Source organism: Octopus bimaculoides, chromosome 6, assembly GCF_001194135.2.
Source record: "Octopus bimaculoides isolate UCB-OBI-ISO-001 chromosome 6, ASM119413v2, whole genome shotgun sequence".
Taxonomy (NCBI): Eukaryota; Metazoa; Mollusca; class Cephalopoda; order Octopoda; family Octopodidae; genus Octopus; species Octopus bimaculoides.
The window spans coordinates 56,221,321-56,239,926 of NC_068986.1; the positions used below are offsets into that span (position 1 = coordinate 56,221,321).

General features: G+C 34.6%; 1 protein-coding gene across 2 annotated transcripts in view; it reads right to left on the reverse strand.

Moving 5' to 3' along the window:
• Nucleotides 1-278: 278 nt before the first annotated feature.
• The window catches only part of LOC106868719 (uncharacterized), a 63,435-nt gene continuing 45,107 nt past the window's right edge, over nucleotides 279-18,606 (reverse strand). Inside the window, exons 5-8 of one of the 2 annotated variants that reach the window (XM_014914111.2) lie at nucleotides 11,778-13,073; nucleotides 8,690-8,839; nucleotides 8,529-8,579; nucleotides 279-5,117 (exon numbers count right to left, since the gene is read on the reverse strand). In XM_014914111.2, the coding sequence (XP_014769597.1) occupies nucleotides 8,569-8,579; nucleotides 8,690-8,839; nucleotides 11,778-13,073 (1,457 nt within the window). In that variant the 3' untranslated portion in view covers nucleotides 279-5,117; nucleotides 8,529-8,568. The remainder of the gene's footprint in view (nucleotides 5,118-8,528; nucleotides 8,580-8,689; nucleotides 8,840-11,777; nucleotides 13,074-18,606) is intronic. The other variant, XM_014914110.2, reaches the window with a different exon arrangement.

The window sequence follows — 18,606 nt, forward strand, 5'->3', positions numbered from 1 at the left end:
ATTCTAGAAATTAACAATCACAACATTGAAATTTTAAATCTACAAGATAAACTATGATTAATTCAAAAGAATGTGAATAAATAAACATTACACTTGACAGAGCAATCTGAATACTACGAGGTTAAGATGATAAAATAAGCGTGCACACGAAGATAGGAATAATAAGATAACACTTTATATACAAAAATAGGATTTTATTTTCTTCTTTTATTCCTGTAAAAAGAAATTATCAATTATATACATATTTATTTTTTTAAAAATCAATGAGGAAACAAAAAAAAATGAGATCAATCTTTATTCTTTTCCCCCACTTTTTCCATTTCTTCTAAAAAAAAAAAAACCCACATAGATGTAAAAAGTAAAACTAATGTAAATTTAGTTACAAATAAATGATATCTGTGATAAATGGAAATGAAACAAGGTAATGAGAGCAATATAATGGACCTAATGCAAAACTGGTAAGCTTTTGAGGTCCCCCATACCATTAAGTTCTGGTTTAATAAACAACATATACTGCTAATCTCACTTTTACATGGTAAATGAAAACTCAGTATGGTTGGTATCTAAACAAAATAATCCTTTCATGATCAACACTTTTCCTTTAAATTAAACTTAAAACTAAATACTTATAAAATACCTTCTTCATAACATTTGACACTTCACTATTCCTTTTGTATAGATTTAACATCCTTCATGTACAATTAAGGAATGAAAGAAGAAAATACTGATTAAAAAACAATCTATACCAAAAGGAGAAAAACCAAAACAAGGAAACGAAGCCCTATAACTATTAGGAGAATCTCTCTAAAAAGAACAATAAAAGCATTTGGCATCACAAATATAGAAGAGATAAAATATAGACCATGATCTACAATCGAATTCTAGTCTTTAGATTGTTTGATATTGTTTAGGCCTGAGCAGATAAATCTATGATTAAAGCCATGACTATACTGTCTTGTTTTCAGAGATCATATATCCAGGGTCCAACCTTTTCTAAAACAGCAGGGTGTAATTTGGGAGTGATATGGTTGCTATTTCTTGCAAGTAAGGTTTTCTTTCTTTTTTAATCTTTTAAACAGGGATAAAGGCAGTACCCATGACCCTTTACCAGGACCAGGTGGTAAAGATCCACTGTTAGTTCATAACTATTTGATACATTTGAAAGGCAATTAATAATATAATGCAAACTAATTTTAGATAATATAGTAATAGCAGAGAAAAAGCTTTGAATAAATTCAATTTACATTTTCATTTTGATTTAGTCTGATTTGTTTTTGTCCCTAAATACTGAAACAAACTGTTCTGAAATGAGGTAGAGTATTTTCTTTATTCTCACTATTTTAGATCACAGGGAAATCTATAAGATAGTTTAGTGAAATGCATCATAATGCAATCACATGAACATCCTTCACTTTTATATTGCATAGAAAACTTTCTTTTTCTAACTACATTACTTTTACATAAATATTTTATAAAATGAACAAACAGATCCATTAACCTTCAGAAATCCTAACAATAAAATTAAGATTCAGATAAAAGAAGAGAAAGATCAAAAATGATAAATGCAAGATGAACTAGAGATAATATTTGCACAAGAAGAACTAGCTTGAATATAGATTTCACAAGCCAAATGCTAAGCAAGTTTCAATGTTATTTAGAAATTGCAGGTCCATGCTAACAATGCATAGAATAACTGTTGAAAGTTGGCCCTATTGGCAAAGGATAGCACAAAATCAGAACAGGAGCCAGCGAGGGAAGTAAAACATCATTACTATAATTACTGTCACAACTACTGATTGCACATATCCGATATCAAAATTGGTTGAATGACCTAGAAAATACAAATAAATAAGTACACATGGTTTTATGTCTGTTTTTTCATGATAGCATAGGTTAGACAAATATGTTATTGAGGTGTTTTGCAGCCCTTTCTGTTGCTAATCCTTACCTGTTTTTCAAGGAAGGAATCACTTATTCCACTTTGCTTTGAAGATATGATGCAAAGGGACAATTTGTTGATAGAATTGGTGGCAACATCATTACCAATTGTAGATAGTAACTTTTGTAGAAGCAAGCACAAAAAATGAAAGCACACACTAATGCAGGTGTACAGACACACAAACACAAATGACAAACTTTTTTCAGCTTTTGCCTACTTAATCTATTCATGGGGTTTTGGTCTGCCTGAGACTATAGTAGAAGACACTTGCCCAGGGTGCCATATTGTAGAACTGAATTCAAAGTCGTGTGTGACAGGGAATCAAACTTCTTAACCACACTGCCATGCTTGCATACTAAAATTAAGTAAGTAAGAACAAATATCATAAATAATAAAAATTGGTGAGATCATAAACTAAACATGGTCAGTGATGACAATGTTGCCATCATCTCCTGGGATATGCCCATCGACATTGGCAGAAAGAAAAAAGTCAAAAAGCCACGGACAGAGTATTTATACTTTGCCAACACTGCAATACTTTCTGAAAGAAACACCTCCATGAGAGTCAGAGACAGTGATCAAATACAAATGACTGGAGATCAAATCAAAAAGATGTGGAATATGAAGACCAAAATAATAACAGGTCACAAAGAGCACTAGGACTCACGAAGAAGAGAATGGAAAAGTTCAGCAACAGTATCTCTTGCAAAAATCAACATCAACACAGATCAAACAATCTGGAGCAGTTCACATACTACAGAGAGTGTTGTCAATCAAGTGATATTTTTTCTATAGTACCTCAGGTCCATAGTGTGGACCTGCTCCTACAACATATAAAACAGGAAATACAAAAGGAATAACAACAACAACAAAATAATAATAATGATAATAGCAACAAGAACAATAATGAGGGAAACAAATATGTACAGCAAAATAATTATATATTAATCTGTTATATAAAAGAAACAAGAAAAATATTTTACGAAATGTAAATCAACCAAATCTACATGTATGATCAAAAGATATACAAGATTAAAAATTGCATCATTAAAAAAAAATGAAGTGATTAGGCTACAAATGAGGATTAAAATTTGTCTTACAAATTCTTGTTCTATAAAACTTGTAATATTTTCAAAATTAATAACAGCAATTAATCAATTTGTTCACTGATTTAACAATTTTTAACATTTGGCTTGCTTTAGACAATGCACACAAACACATACATCTCACACAGATGTACATACAGAAATCAGTGATTGTGTGGTCTATCAACTTGTGAGAAATAGCAGCTAAATCTCCCTCAAATTATCCCCTAAAAAATCATGAGTGACATGGCTGGAATCCCTTTAATCAAAGGTTTGTTCAATCTGGTAATAATCACAACAATAAATGAAATCGAAAATGTTATCTAATTTAAATTTCCTTCTTAAAAACAAAAATACTTGCACCAAGTAAATCACAAATACACTGTTTCGATTTTAATATTTGAACTTTAAAACAATTCTAAGAAAATATGACTAGATTTCACATCAGCACTGGTTAGAAGAGTTTGCAAATGTCCATTCAATTCCACACACACATACATACAGATAATGATGATTGAGATACATATATATGACAGAAAATGCTATTATTTGATAAAAATGCTAATGAAAATGATTTCATAATTACAACAATCATAATACTGAAAATTTAACCCCACACTAATCTAAATATTAACAGATTCATTTTTCAAAATAAACATACTCTTCTCAACACAATAGCATGCTTATATATATATATATATATACAAAATAACAAATGTTCATACACTCCAACTTTTCAAATATTTATGTGTGAGTGTGTGAGAGAGAGATTCAAGTACAAAATTAAAAGGCTTATAGTACATCAATATATTCCTTTGAATTTTGAATAATCATTTTTTTATTGTTTGATGAAGCAAATAATTCAATGAAATTGAAATATTAGCTTAGCAAAAATTGACAAACAGCCAATAACAAATTAAAAAAAAATCAAAGCATGAATACAATATAAATCCTTTTGAAATACAACTAACTCATGAATATCTAATGCTTAAAAATATATATGTAAATATATAGATATATCACATTTCACATCCAGCACTTCATAAAAAAATAGATTAAAAAATATTTTATTTCTTATATATACACACATGCGCACATTTTTATTGGTAAATTTTCAGTGTTATTAATAACATTCTTACAAAATTGTTTCCTGTCTGCATTTATTGTGAAAATGCATTCTGATATTATGAAGAAGACTAAAATAGAAGAGTGAATAGGAACCTGTTCAGAGGCAGTTCATAAATGCAAGTAAAAGCTTCAGAATTGAAATCTATAAATTGCAAACAATTTAATTTAATTTTAAGGCATTAATTAATATTCAGCACAATATCTTGATCTTACAGGATGCTAAACACTCATTTGATTACCTCACCTTCTTCAAACGATGACTAAGTTGGTCTATAAGTAAAACTAATACTATAGAACATTTCTCTTACTGATAAACAGGCACCTATTTAAACTTTAGCAATGTAATGGGTAAGAGACATCTCAATTAAAAAAACAATCATTGCTTTATTTTAACTTTTTTTTTTTTTAGAACTGAGATATTCTTTTTCTGCCCAAGAATTTATTCCAGAAATATAAGTTACATATTCAGAAACTTAGAGTTTCGCTTCAGTCAAGTAACCTGAATAAATTAATAGAAAGAGAGAAAGAAAGAAAGAGGGAGAGAGAGAGAGATAGAGAGAGAGAGAGAGAGAGAGAGAAAGAGAGAGAGACGAGGGATGAAAAGAAAAGAGAGGGCTAGCGAGATAGAGAGATTATACATAGTCAAGTCCTTTCCTCAGACACTAAGCAAACATTATCGACATGTTGGTCACCTAGAGGAAAAACACAAAATAATCTCAAAGAATAGATCTTAGTTAACTGTATTGTTTAAACAAGTTATTCAGGTTATTTCTATCACTCTCAGTTAAGTTTATATTCTTTGTTCATCTTTACTTTTTTTTTTACTAATCCAGTAATTTACGATCTACATATTCAACCATACTGCTCTTTATCTTTCAACACTTCTTGTTGTCTCTTTAAAATGGCAGCATTCATTTCTTGAATACGTTGGATTTTTCGATCAAGTTCACTTTCCTTAGAACAATCTGAATAAGAAAAAAAATAGGAGAAAAAAATATGAGTAAAATATAGAAATTAGATACAAAGAAATCAATTATGAATGAGTATTTTTCACAGTTTAATGTTTGAAGCTTGCAAAATCTAAATTACAACTTGTTCACACCTTAGAACCTCCCCTATACATTATACAAATGGTTATTATAGCCATAATTTCATATATATTTCCAATAGTGTTTAAGAACACTAAAGGATTAATAGTTAAAAATGACTTATCTAGCCCCTGATCAACCTTAATCAAGTTGTCCTAATACAACACTGTGTAACAGTTTTTGTCCTTGGGTAGCAACTGATATTTCCTATTTGCTTACCCCTAAGAAAGTATGAAAAATGGCTAATATTTCCTTCAAACTTTGCTTTCCTTACATTTATTCAAACCCAAAAGAATCCTTCTCAACACATGGCTATGATGCTCCCAAACTATTTCTGCTCATGATCAGAGATGTACATATTGCCAGCCACTAAGACACATGCTTAAGTGGTTATGGTCAAGCAACTGACAACCAAATCTGTGGTGTTGAGCAGAATATTTGCTATAACAATATTTCTGCTTCAACAACAGTGCTGAATCTGTCTGAAATGTAATGGAAAATAAGTCAGTTTCAAAACATTGACGTCCAGGTCACAAAAGCAAAGTTTGAAGGGAATAGTAGTCATTTCCTTTGATTTCTAGATAGAAGCAAACAGGAAATAACACTAATGAAAGAAAAAAAAAATTAAAATTTTGTTACAGTGTAATTATAGGTATTCCAGCCATGATCTTTTTTATAAAACAATTAGTGTGTTATAAGAGGGAGATTTAACTACAATGTTTAGCAACATGAGCAACCACATAGCAGCTCCTTCACTGACTTGAGTTTAATTAAATAAATCATTATCTCATTAAATTCAGGGGCATTAGTATTTAGAATTAAACCTTCTATATTTTAAATTCAAATTATTCTAACAATTAACTCATATCATTCTTTCATCTTTCCAGGGCTGATTACATTTGTATCAGAAAGAATATTTATGGGCATTCAAATTAACTAAATTCCTTCACTTACAAATAAATCTATGGTCATATATACCACCAATCAACCAATATGAGAAATTAGTATCAATTTCATAAAATAAATGTTATTGTTAATCAATCCAAATAAGTTCATTAAGGTTTAATACACTGGAACAATAATTGTGAGATTAAAGTGCAACACTATTAGTTGTGGAACCAATGAGCTCAAACATTTATTAATTACTAGAGTAACAACTGTAGATTAAGAATAAACAAACAAATAGTGTCATATCTATATGTGTTTAGTTTTGCTGTGAAATCAAGCACACAAGAGCTTTTTTGACAGCTAGGAATGATGAAATGTCCGGCAAGGTACATAACTCAGCTTTACTCAGACAACTCGACTGACAAGTTAAGTTAGTTTGATGCCGTTAACATGAAAAAAAAGAACAATAGATAATATAGTTTTAACATATTTAATGCAGGAAGCATGACAAAGCTAACAAGAAAAAATTATGCAATGAGGGGTAAAAAAGGAAAATATTCTAACTAGAATCTAACAATTAACTAACATTCTGGTTAGGTCTTTAGGTTAGCTACTTCCTTTCTTCCCTACAATGTTATAAATCCTGTAAAAGATCCACCAACTCAAGCCATTAAAAAATTAAAAAGAAAAATATACATAAAATGTTAACACTAATTTTATAATTTTTTTTTCATACCCTAAGAGTAATTTACTCTGAATTTGATAAGAATGTTGTTTAAAGTCAGGTTGAACTAGCATCAGCAGGTTGAATTAGCATCTGAAAGCTTAGCAGATGTATATCTTATTAGCAGTGTGGCAACTCACAGCAGCCAAATAAACTGTAAATATATAGAACTCATAGCTATAAGCAGGTGAAGCACCATTAGCATTATTTACAGTTTACTGAGTATTTTGTTAGATCCTCCCAGGAAGTATAAAATTTCACCAGGCTAACTTGTGCTAAACAACAATACATGAAGATGAAGTTCGTTACAGTGATCCTACAAGTTGATGGGTTATGAGGCCCAGCCTGTCCCAACATAAAACCTTGCCAGACAAACACAAAATACAGGGCTTACTTTCAAATTCAGTGCATCATGTGCAACAAGAAATGAAGCATATTATTAAGTGATTAACCCTTCTACTGCCATATTTGACAACAGCTGAGTAAACAAGCCAAAGGAACCACTAAATAGCCACATAACTACTAAAAATAACAAACAAATCCTCCTCAAATCATACTCTATTGTGTTGGGAATGGAGAAAATAGACTGAATAATGCAGTACATTATTCATAGATATTAAAAGGTGGGATGTTAATGGGTGGAAAAACTTTGATCAAAGTTCTCTGAATCAAGTTTGACTTAAATATGAACAACAAAAACCAATGATTAATAACATTTACAATTATTTTGTTCAGTTAGCTACCAATGACTGTCATTTTGTATTACACAGCTGTTCCATTAACTGTAATTGGCTCCTATGGTCGTTTACTTCTAGTTTCATGTTTAGAGATAGTAAGAGATAGTAACAGCTAAAATTAGGGAAATGCAGATTGAAATTGTACAGAAGGTCATTGGATATGTGAGTGAGTGCATAAGTGGGGGAGGTGGAGAGAGAGAGAGAGAGAGAGAGAGAGAGAGAGAGAGAGAGAGAGAGAGAGAGAGAGAGAGAGAGAGAGAGAGAGAGAGAGAGTATGGGGTTAGTAACCTCAGCCTGTAAAAACCTGTACCCTCTACACAAACACCAACAAATCAAAGCAATTCTAGGGACTGGAAGAACCCTGCAAAGGGAGAATGAAGCATTGTAACTGAAGCTGAAAGAATGTTACACTGCCAATATCTTTCCAGATGCCATGGAGCAAAACCACAAGTGCTTCGTGAATCATTAGAGCTATGCATTAAATTTACAAAACAGCCCTGGATGCTACTAAGTGCAAAAGAAACAACCTTGCCATCCTAGTAAGAAAATGAGAAGTTCTAGGAGCTGCAGAAATTTAAAGAGGTAAATCTAGAATAGAGATGAGTGGAGGGAGTGTTCATAGTCTAAACTTCAAGAGGAGCCAAGGGCCTCAGTAAGACAATAAGACAAAGTAATGCATTTGATCTACTCAAAAACAAAAACACTTAAAGTTAATATCCAAGCATGGCTGCAGTCTAAGGATTAGAACCAATGAATGAAAGAATACCAAAGAATACGTCAAAGCAAAAAAAAAAAAAAAAAAAAAAAAAAAAAAGCTAGGCAGGGGAAATTATTTTTCATTAAGTCCAAATGCAAGGTTCTATTTCAGAAATTAATTGGTAGTGATGGCATTGCTGCTAAGGATGATGATATTGGCTATCTTAAAAGGTCATATTTTACCCTGAAAAATGATGTGGCAAGGTGGAGAACCAGGCTGTGGTCAATGTAGCACTGAAAGGGTTAATTGAAACAGATGCAATTAACAGCTGTTGATAAAAAAAGAGTAAATTAATAACAAAAAAGAAAATCAAAAATTTCACACTAAATATAGTTTACTTTACCTATTTTGGTTTTCTTGCTCTCCTTTTTACTGTGGTGCTTGTCTTTGCTTTTTTCAAAAGACTCTTGTTTTGATTTTGATACTACCCCTAACCGCTGATGTGCAGACAACCTATCTTCCACACTATCTTTCTGTTGAAAAGTATGACTACCTGGAAAAAATATGTTCAATAGGAAATGATTACCAAAATATTATAGACTGCCAATGTGGTTAACAATATTAGACAATATAAGCACTGACAAGAGACAAAAAAATGAGTAACTCAAATAATGTATCTAGAGTAGTAATGTAGGCTTAGAAGTTTTCTTGACCAGCTCTATCAAACGCTTGATCAACAACATGTGTGGGTCAACTAAAGCTGCTGATAAAAACATGGACAAAAAAATTTGAAAAATGATAACAGAAAACCAGAACTAGATTATGTATTCAATTCACTTGAACCTTCAACCCAGCTGTTGTTGTTTAGATCCAAATCAGCTTTGACTGAGCTGATATAATCGAAGGCATTCCAGTTGTGATCATTCCATCTTTTTGGACATCTGGGATTATATTATCCAATGTCTTCATCTTTACAAATGTTGGATGCATTCTGAGCAAGATTTGGTTGCTATTTCTAGCTTGTTGAATGAGTTTGTTGAGGCGCTCTTGTTAGCTCAAGTACTTATTACAGTATAAGCACTCAGTAACATACAGAAGTCAATTCACTTTGCTAACCCTAAAGATTTGCAAAGTTTGTGAAGAGAAATGAATAAATATCACCATTAACATCAAAGACAATCCAAATATTTCAGATGGTGGTTGCCCCAGATCAAACCTGATTAAGATCAATGAACAGAGGTATTCTAGCTGTGACCATCTTTCTTTTTAGGCATATCTAGGATTACATTATCCAATGTATCCTTTCTTTTTTAAGACTGGGGATATGGTTTCCGGGAGAATTGGCAATGATTTCTAATAGGACAGGGTTCACATAGACCAGTGGTTTTGAAACAATTTGCCTAAAGAGGATTCTTGATTTAGCCTGAATTTTTAAAAATACATTTTAAGTCTTTAAATAATCCACGTGCTTGAGGGCATTTTGAAAATGTGTTACTCATAATTTTGTTATAATAATAATGATGATAATGTACTACAACACACTGGAAAAGAGTGAAAGAGAAGACAATGCAGTAATAAGTCAAATAAAGAATGACAATAATAACAGCCAAAAGTAAATACATAGTACACAGGATAAAACACAAACAAACAAGGAAAGTGAACAGTAAAAACACCACAAAAAGGGAAGTCATACACAAGTATGACTAATAAAATAAGATTTTTTAAAAATTTTTAGCTCAAAGGATTTAAAAAACAAAAAGAAAAACTTTCCAAGCAAAGTATAGAGGTAATTTATTTTCATTTGATCTCTAGTGTACTGTAAAGTTAAAAGGACTGAGAAATCATTGACATAGACCATACCCTTGTAATTGGATTTGGTAGATAGAAAATGAAAGAAGCCCAGCATATGTGTATATACATATGTACATATGTGTATGTGTTTGTGTCTCCTTGTCTTGACATCGTATGATAGTAGTAAAATAGTTGTCACTTTCATAAAAGCAATGTCATTCATTTCCAATATTCTGAGAACATGCCTCACCATGAGGAATTATTATTATCTTGCTCAGTAGAATGTGAGGATTGGCAACAGAGAAGGCATCTCACCATAGAAAATCTGCCTCAATGAACTCTATCTAATGCATGTAAGCAATGGAAAAGTGGACATTAAAATGATGATAGATTCCTTCATTAGCTCATTAAATATTTAGCAAAATACTGCAGTCAATTCACTTGACCAATAAGCATTTACATTCTGCTTAAGAAATAGATACAACCATTATTAAGCATTAGAGACAATCCAAACACCTTACGTGGTTTTAGTTTAGATTAGCATTTTGTAATATAGAACAGAACTGAAACATAGGAGACCAACTTACTTCTATCATATCACCTGTCAAGCTTTTTATCACACAGCCACACTTGCACCTATGATCATAAATATGTTCAACTTATTCTATCAACGTTATAAAAAATATTTTTACAGAACCTGCAGTTTCACAAAGGAAGTTCTTTTTTTTTCTTTCAAATAATATTTAAGACATTTATACTTATCCCAAAGGCTTTAATGAAAATGTAAAAAAATCTATGAGCTGAGAATTAAAACTAGGTCACAAGGAAATTATTTCTAATTCAGAGTAAAGAGGATTCTAGAAAGCCTCTCCAATGCCTATGACATGATAAATACATCCAGTCCAAGCTGTATAGTGATCATTGGTGATAAGGGCATCCATACACAACAACAAAACAAACAGGAATAGGTTAAACAGCATTACAGCCTGATTCCAAATAAAACAGTAATGAACAACATACATAGAAGAAGATGCTGCCAATTCTGTCCATTAGTTTGCCTGCAATCATTACTTTTGAGTTGTATGTGCAACTATTTATTTTTTTGCTTAGCAAAGTTAGACACAAGGGCCCAAGTCTGAGAGGGTGAAGTTGGACACAAAAGCCCAAGTCTGAGAAGGTTAAAGAACAAAGAACCACAAGACTTGAGACACAGCATGGGGATAGATCCATCCAATCCATACCAGCATGGGAAAATGGATATAAAATGATGATGACAATTTAGTGCATACCATCTTTAAAAAGAGAAATATTGATGTCTACTATATTAATGCAATAGGGACAAACAGCCCTCAACAACTTAAAGGCCTAACACCTTGATAGAGAGAGGCTGGGAGAAATAGAGGAAAAAAAAAGAAACAGACTAATGTATAACAAACGCACTAAAAGTTTTTTCTTGCATTCACATAAAAATTTTCCACACTTTTACTGCCTTCTGACTGGGAGAATAGTTTTGTCTTCCTTGTTTTTCTTTCGAGAAAGAGTAGTTATTCATTGTTCTCTGTAAAGTATAAGTTGAAAGCTCATATCCAGTCAAAATCCTTATCAAGTAAAACTACACCAGTTTGAGTAAACATCCCCAGTGAAAAACATTAATATAAAAAAAAAAGCAAATTTTTTAAATAAAAATATCTACAACTAACCTGAGTTGAAAGTAATGTTCACCACTGGGCTTTTAGGTGGCCTTTCTAAATAAGTCTGATCTTCACTGGTCTGTTGTAGTTGTCGGCTAGTATCTTTAGTAATCCTTTTTCTTTTTGATCGATCTTCCATAAGGCTAATCCAACCTCTCACAGTTGAGTGTTTACTTTGAATTCTGTTATGTGCTAGCACTGATTTTGGTTTGTGCTCCTGTTTAACAGAACTAACTGAGTCCAAAAGATCAAATTTGCGAGAATTTGACTGACAATGTTTTTTTAAAAATGTGTTCTCGTTGCATTCCTCAGAGTCACTTTGATCAGATAAATATTTACTTGTAATAATTTTACGACAGGCCCAACTACTGCCATCTTCCTTCTGAATAACTTTTCGTTGCTTACCCTCATTATTTGAGACAGGGTAAACAAAACGTTTACTACTAGAACTACTCCCAGACCGTCTTTGTCGAACTGACACTTTCTCTCTTTTCTGTAATGATTGGCTAACATCATCAGATAAACTTCCGCCACCATATTTGCTTTCACTGCGGCTACGTGAGCGTTTGTGGACTCTTCGATGTCCACGCTCTCTTCGATGTTGACTGACAAATGATAAAGGCTTTGAAGTATCAGCCTCATCATAATTTCGTTCTCTCAGATCACGTGAGTGTAATATTGATTCCTTTTCACTGCTGGAATGTAATGCATCACTTGTTCGGTGGTGTTTACGATGTTTTCTAGATTTAGGTACAATGCCCTTCAGAGAGATAGTTTTTTTCAATTCAGAATGTGATATTTCTTTGGTAGAATCAAACTTGCGTTTCCTTGCCTCAAAGACTTCAAGTCCTGTGGAATGTCCTCCGTCAAGTGGTTCCAAATCAAGTGGCTCAGCATCAAGAGGCTCAACATCAAGTAACTCAGAACATGGAATTTCTGGGGTGAGGTTTTCAGGTGATTTCCCCTCAATCGCATCATCAATATCACCATTTTCTTCAATGTCCAACAATGGTTCATCATACTCCTGTAATAAACAGTCTGAAAGTTTATCTTCAAACAAAATACTATCAACAGTTCTTTCAGTGTCAGAATTCTCATCTTTCTCCAGAGGTCGTTCTTGAGTGACAATTCGGGTGTCTAAGGTGAGTGAAAGACAGCAATCTGAATCAGAGTCAGATTCTAATTTACTGTTGTTGTTTGCAGCATGGGTTACTGTAGGAGAGGAGAGATCAGAAGAATCTAAAACAGATTCATCACTTTCGGAATCTTCATCAGCATCATAACGACTAAATTTCCCAACCTTTCCTGAAAAAGAAACAAAAAGTTATCATTGAAAAGTTATCTACTGAAACTAGATAAACCATACTATTCATAAATATAAATTTACAACAAAACAGCACAGACAAGTTATTTTGTTATTTCAAAACAAGAATAATCAATAATTTTTCCTATACTTTATTGTTATACCTCTTGAGCTACAAAAGTCTTTTGAGAGCTAGTACCTAGCTTTAAACTTCTACTGCACAATAAATATATCTCACTAAAAGTTCAAGAGAATCTTCAGAACATGTACTTCAGCTTTGGTTTCATATCATGGAAAAAAAAAAATGAATCTCAGAACGCACAGGATACCAGTCTTTCTGAAATACATTCTAAGAAGATCTCTGTTATGTAGTTCAGATAATTAAGTCTTCCATAAATATACAGTCAAATTGACTACATTCTAGCCAAGAAACGCGAAAGATGGCTACTTATAATGCCCACGTGAAGAATGCACTCCACAACATAGATTAGTAGTTAGTGACTTCAGAATCAGGACTAAATGGATGCCCAGAAGACGATCAGCATGGAGAAGAAGGGTCTGGAAGCTTAAGGATCTTGTGAATGGACAGAAATTTAGAGACGTATTACTCAGAGCTTTTAACGAAATAGAGGAGGATATAGCATCACATGATGTGGAAGACAACTGGAGGTTCCTATGGAACAACCTGTTGAGGGCTACTGATCAGATCTGTGGATGGAGCAAAATCCCCTTTCGACCCAAGGTAATGTGGTGGTGCAACAATATTGTTGACAGGGCCATTAGGGAAAAGAAACAGGCATGGAAGGACTGGAAGAACAGTGGTAGCAGGGAATTGTATCAGATTGCCAGAAGGGAAGCTAGGAGACAGGTTTACTTAGCCAGAGGAGAAGCAGATAAGAAAAAATTTGCCAATGTTCTGCATTGTGATGACCAAAGACTTGAAGTGTTTCGTGTATGAGAGACAATTGTGATGTCATAGGAGAGGAATGTGTCCACATAGATGATGGCTCACTTGCATTTAATGAGGCTGCAAAGAGAGACGTGGAGACACCACTATGAAAGATTGCTAAATGAAGAGAATGAATGGGAGAAAGACAGCCTTCCAAATGCCAACCCAACAGAGGGACCAGCTATCCGAATTGACAGTACCTTGGTAGATAAAGTAATTGAGGGTATGAAGACAGGGAAAGCTTCCAGCCCAACAGGAATCACTGCAGAGATGCTCAAAATATCTGGTAGTGTCAGCTATAGTCTAGTCACCTGTATAGCCAATCAGGTGATACATAAAAGAGTCATACCCAATGACTGGTGTAGCAGCATCATAGTCAACTGCTACAAAGGTAAAGGTGATGCATTAGGTACAAATAATTACAGAGGTATCAAGTTGTTGGATCAGGTAATGAAAGTCATGGAGAAGGTCATAGCCCAACTAATTAGGGAGAGAGTTAATTTAGACAAGATGCTGTTTGGGTTTGTGTCAGGGAAAAGCACCATTGAGGCTATATCTCTGCTAAGACATCTGCAAGAGAAATACCTAGCCAAAGATAAACCTCTGTACCTGGCTTTCGGTGACATGGAGAAAGCCTTTGACAGGGTCTCCAAATCCCTTATCTGATGGTCAATACAGAAACTAGAGATAGATGGGTGGTTAGTGAGAGCTGTACAAGCCATGTGCAAGGATCTGTCAGTAAGGTGAGTATAGTGAAAAATTTCAGCCCCATCTTATTCATCATAGTCCTCCAGGCAATAATAGAGGAATTCAAGACAGGATACCCCTGTGAGCTTCTCAATGCTAATGACCTTGCTCTAATAGTTGAGTCATTATCGGAACTAGAGAAGTTTCAGGTGTGGAAGCAAGGTCTAGAATTGAAGGGCCTAAGAGTCAATATAGCAAAAACCAAAGTCCTAATAAGTAGGAAGGCAGACAAATCACAAATTCCTTCAGGTAGATGATGGACACGTAAGAAGTGCAGCAATATTAAAGGAAGGCTAACAGGGAAGATAGTTTTTGTGTGTGACAAATGCTCAGGGGAAACAAACACTGAAAATGTACAGAAAACAGCTTCTGTCACATGCCAGGGGAAAAACTAGAAATAGTTGATAGCTTCTGTTAGCTAGGTGATCAAGTCTGGGCAAAGTTCAGAGAGCTCCTACCTCTGCTGGTGACAAAGGGCTCCGCACTCAGAGTAAAAGGTAGACTGTATGACGTATGTGTGCGAACAGCCATACTACATGGCAGTGAAACATGGGCTGTAACTGCTGAGAACATGCATAAGCTTGCAAGAAATGAAGCTAGTATGCTCTGCTGGATGTGTAATATCAGTGCGCATACTCGACAGAGTGTAAGTGCCCTGAGTGAAAAGTTGAACATAAGAAGCATCAGATGTGGTGTGCAAGAGAGACAACTGCACTGCTATGGTCATGTGTTGCATATGGATGAGGACAGCTGTGTGATAATGTAGAGGGAACCAGTTAAAGAGGTAGACCAAGGAAGACTTGGGATGAGATGGTGAAGCACAACCTTCAAATGTTGGGCCTCACAGAAGTGATGACAAGTGACCGAGACTTTTGGAGATATGCTGTGCTTGAGAAGACCTGGCAAGCCAAGTGAGACCATAACCGTCGCCTATGCCATTGCAGTATAATGAACTCATTTATGAGTACCCTTCAATTATTGGGCAATAAACTGTGCTTGCGAAGACCTATGGAGTCAAGTGAAGTCATTGTTGTGGTCAATGCCAGTACTACCTGACTGGCACCCATGCCGGTGGCACATAAAATGCACCATTCAAGTGTGGTTGTTGCCAGTGCCGCCTGACTAGCCCCTGTGCCAGTGGCACATAGAAAGCATCATTCAAGCGTGGCCGACGCCAGTACCACCTGACTGGCCCTCATGCTGATGACACTTAAAAAGCACCCACTACACTCTCGGAGTGGTTGGCATTAGGAAGGGCATCCAGCTGTAGAAACTTTGCCAGATCAGACTGGAGCCTGGTGCAGCCTTCTGGCTTGCCAGCCCTCAGTTAAACTGTCCAACCTATCCCTGAATGGAAAGCGGATGTTAAATGACAATGATGATGATGATGATAATACAGAAAAATGTCACCAATGAATTTGAACTTAAGATATATGAGCTCACTATTCAAAACATTAGTCACACAATTTTATCTTAACAATGCTACTAACTTAGGTTAGAAAACACTATAAATTTGGGTTTTTAGCATATGAGTTGTGAGGGATAACAATATCAAGATGGAATATATTGTCAGATAAACCTCCTAAGAAGGTGTATATTTATGAATACATTCATCTCATTTAAGGGTTTTGGTTGCGCATACTGTAAGTCTCACAAGGTGCTGCTCCATGTGGTCCCGCAGTTTCCATCTAACTAGGAATATTAGGGTCTCATCCATTGTCTTGTATTTAAGATCCTCTGCATGACATCCTGCTAGTTCAAAGCCAGGAATCTGATCTGTTAGGTCCTGCCAATAACTAAATCCACACCCTGCTGTCGATGCTTCGATTTATTGTCATTAAGGTTTTGTCTGTTTCCTACCCTTCAACCTGTCTGGCCTGGTAAGACCTGCCTGAAGATTTCTCTCCCTCCAGCATAGCTCTCCAGGTCAATGGAGCACACATGCACTTCACTGCAACAAGATACTTGTTGAATTGGCCGTTGACTACACAGTAGTTCTTCCGCCCTTTGACAGGTCTTATTTTTTTTTGTCTTGCAGGGTGTCCAACAATCACCCTCCTCACCAAGCAAGCTTGACGGGGTTGCCAGTTTAGTCACCAACGACCCGATCATGTGACAGGTTATACTGGGTTACATGTTACCAGTAGCTCTCAACTGAATCAACAACCTGCATAAATCTTAGGAAGAACAAGATAATGATTCTTACAATGGAGAGGGAAACAAAACATGCTTCATCATGGATATGAGAGGCATGTAAAAGAAAGGTAAAAGTTGATTACAAATAGCAAATCCAAAACCAAGGTGAAACAAAATAGTTCCTTTATAGTGGAGTAGTTACAGCTTCTTGCGGTGGTTGCAAGAGGGTAAAAGCATGCTAGATGATGAGAGAAAAAGCATGCTAAGATGTAGGCTAAAAGAAAAACAGACATTTTTGGTAACATCAATGCAGTTCAGTACTACTTGAAGGAGTGATACTGTCAGCTATGCAAAAATTGTGATCTGCAGCCAACAGTTGATGAAAAGAATTTCAGACAGTGTAAGCTGAATGTAAAATATTACAGGTACTTGTTTTATTGAAGCAGAATCAACCATGCTGGGTTTGAACATAAAGGTAAGATAAAAAATGTTAAGTCATTTTATTTCAGCTTTTGTATTCTACCATTTCTGCAATCATGCTGCTTTTATCACAGACAAAAAAGGGAAAAATTATTTCTATAATCTAGACGTATCTTTTTCACATCTTTCTCATCTCTCCTCTCTAAACACCAACATTTTCTGTAATCACATCAACTGAGTTGGCCCAACATCGCCAGATCTGATAATTTCCTCCCATATCTTCCCTGTTTATTTCTACAAAGTTGAAACTTTGTACTTCTATTCACTTAGCCCCACGGACTATCAATAACAGGATAGTTATTTCTCCTGCACACATGAGTACCTCTAATGCTAAAGTACATTTTTTACTTACTTAATTTCAGTCTAATGAATAAAAATTAGGCAACCTAATTAGTAGCAGAGGAGGATGTTCTGAAAGTATAGTTGCTAAAATAAGAATAGGATGGAGAAAGTTCAGAAAGCTATTACCTCTGTAGGCAACAAAAGGTCTCTGTAAGTGAAAGGCAGATTGTATAATGCTTGCATATGTATAGTGATGCTACAGATAGTGAGATGTAGGCTCTGAATGAAGAAGACGTGAAACAAGATAGTAATGAAACTAATATACTCCATTGGACATGCAATGTTAGTGTGCATATATGACAAAGAGCAAATATATTGAGAGAAAAGTTAGGTATAAGAGGAAATAAATGTAGAATGCAAGGGAGATGACTGCACTAGTTTGCTCATGTAATCTCTAGTATATAAAACAGAGATGTGTGTGTATTCGCTTATCACGTGAAAACGGCTTCACCATTTACTTCCATACTTGTGATGCATGAATAATTTGACCTCGGATAAATGTTAGGCTCTTCATTTGATTTTTTTTATTAAAAATAAATAATATTGCTTTATATTTATGATTCACTTCTTTAAAAAGGTTCCTCAATGTCAACTTCTGGTATTGACGTAACAACGGCACAAAGCTTCACTCTCTATTTGCACGTTTTTGTACCAAATGCTTACATACTTATGATGAAATGTCAACTTCCGGTATTGACGTAGCGTGCATGTAGTATTTACTCTCTCTCTCTCTCTCTTTCATACACATGCACACACACAAAGATCTATGCATATTTATGCATGTACGTATACATGACCTCTCTCTCTCACTCTCTCTGCCACACACACACGTCCATTTCATCTGATGTGTGATACTCTGTGTGTGTGTGTGTGTGTGTGCG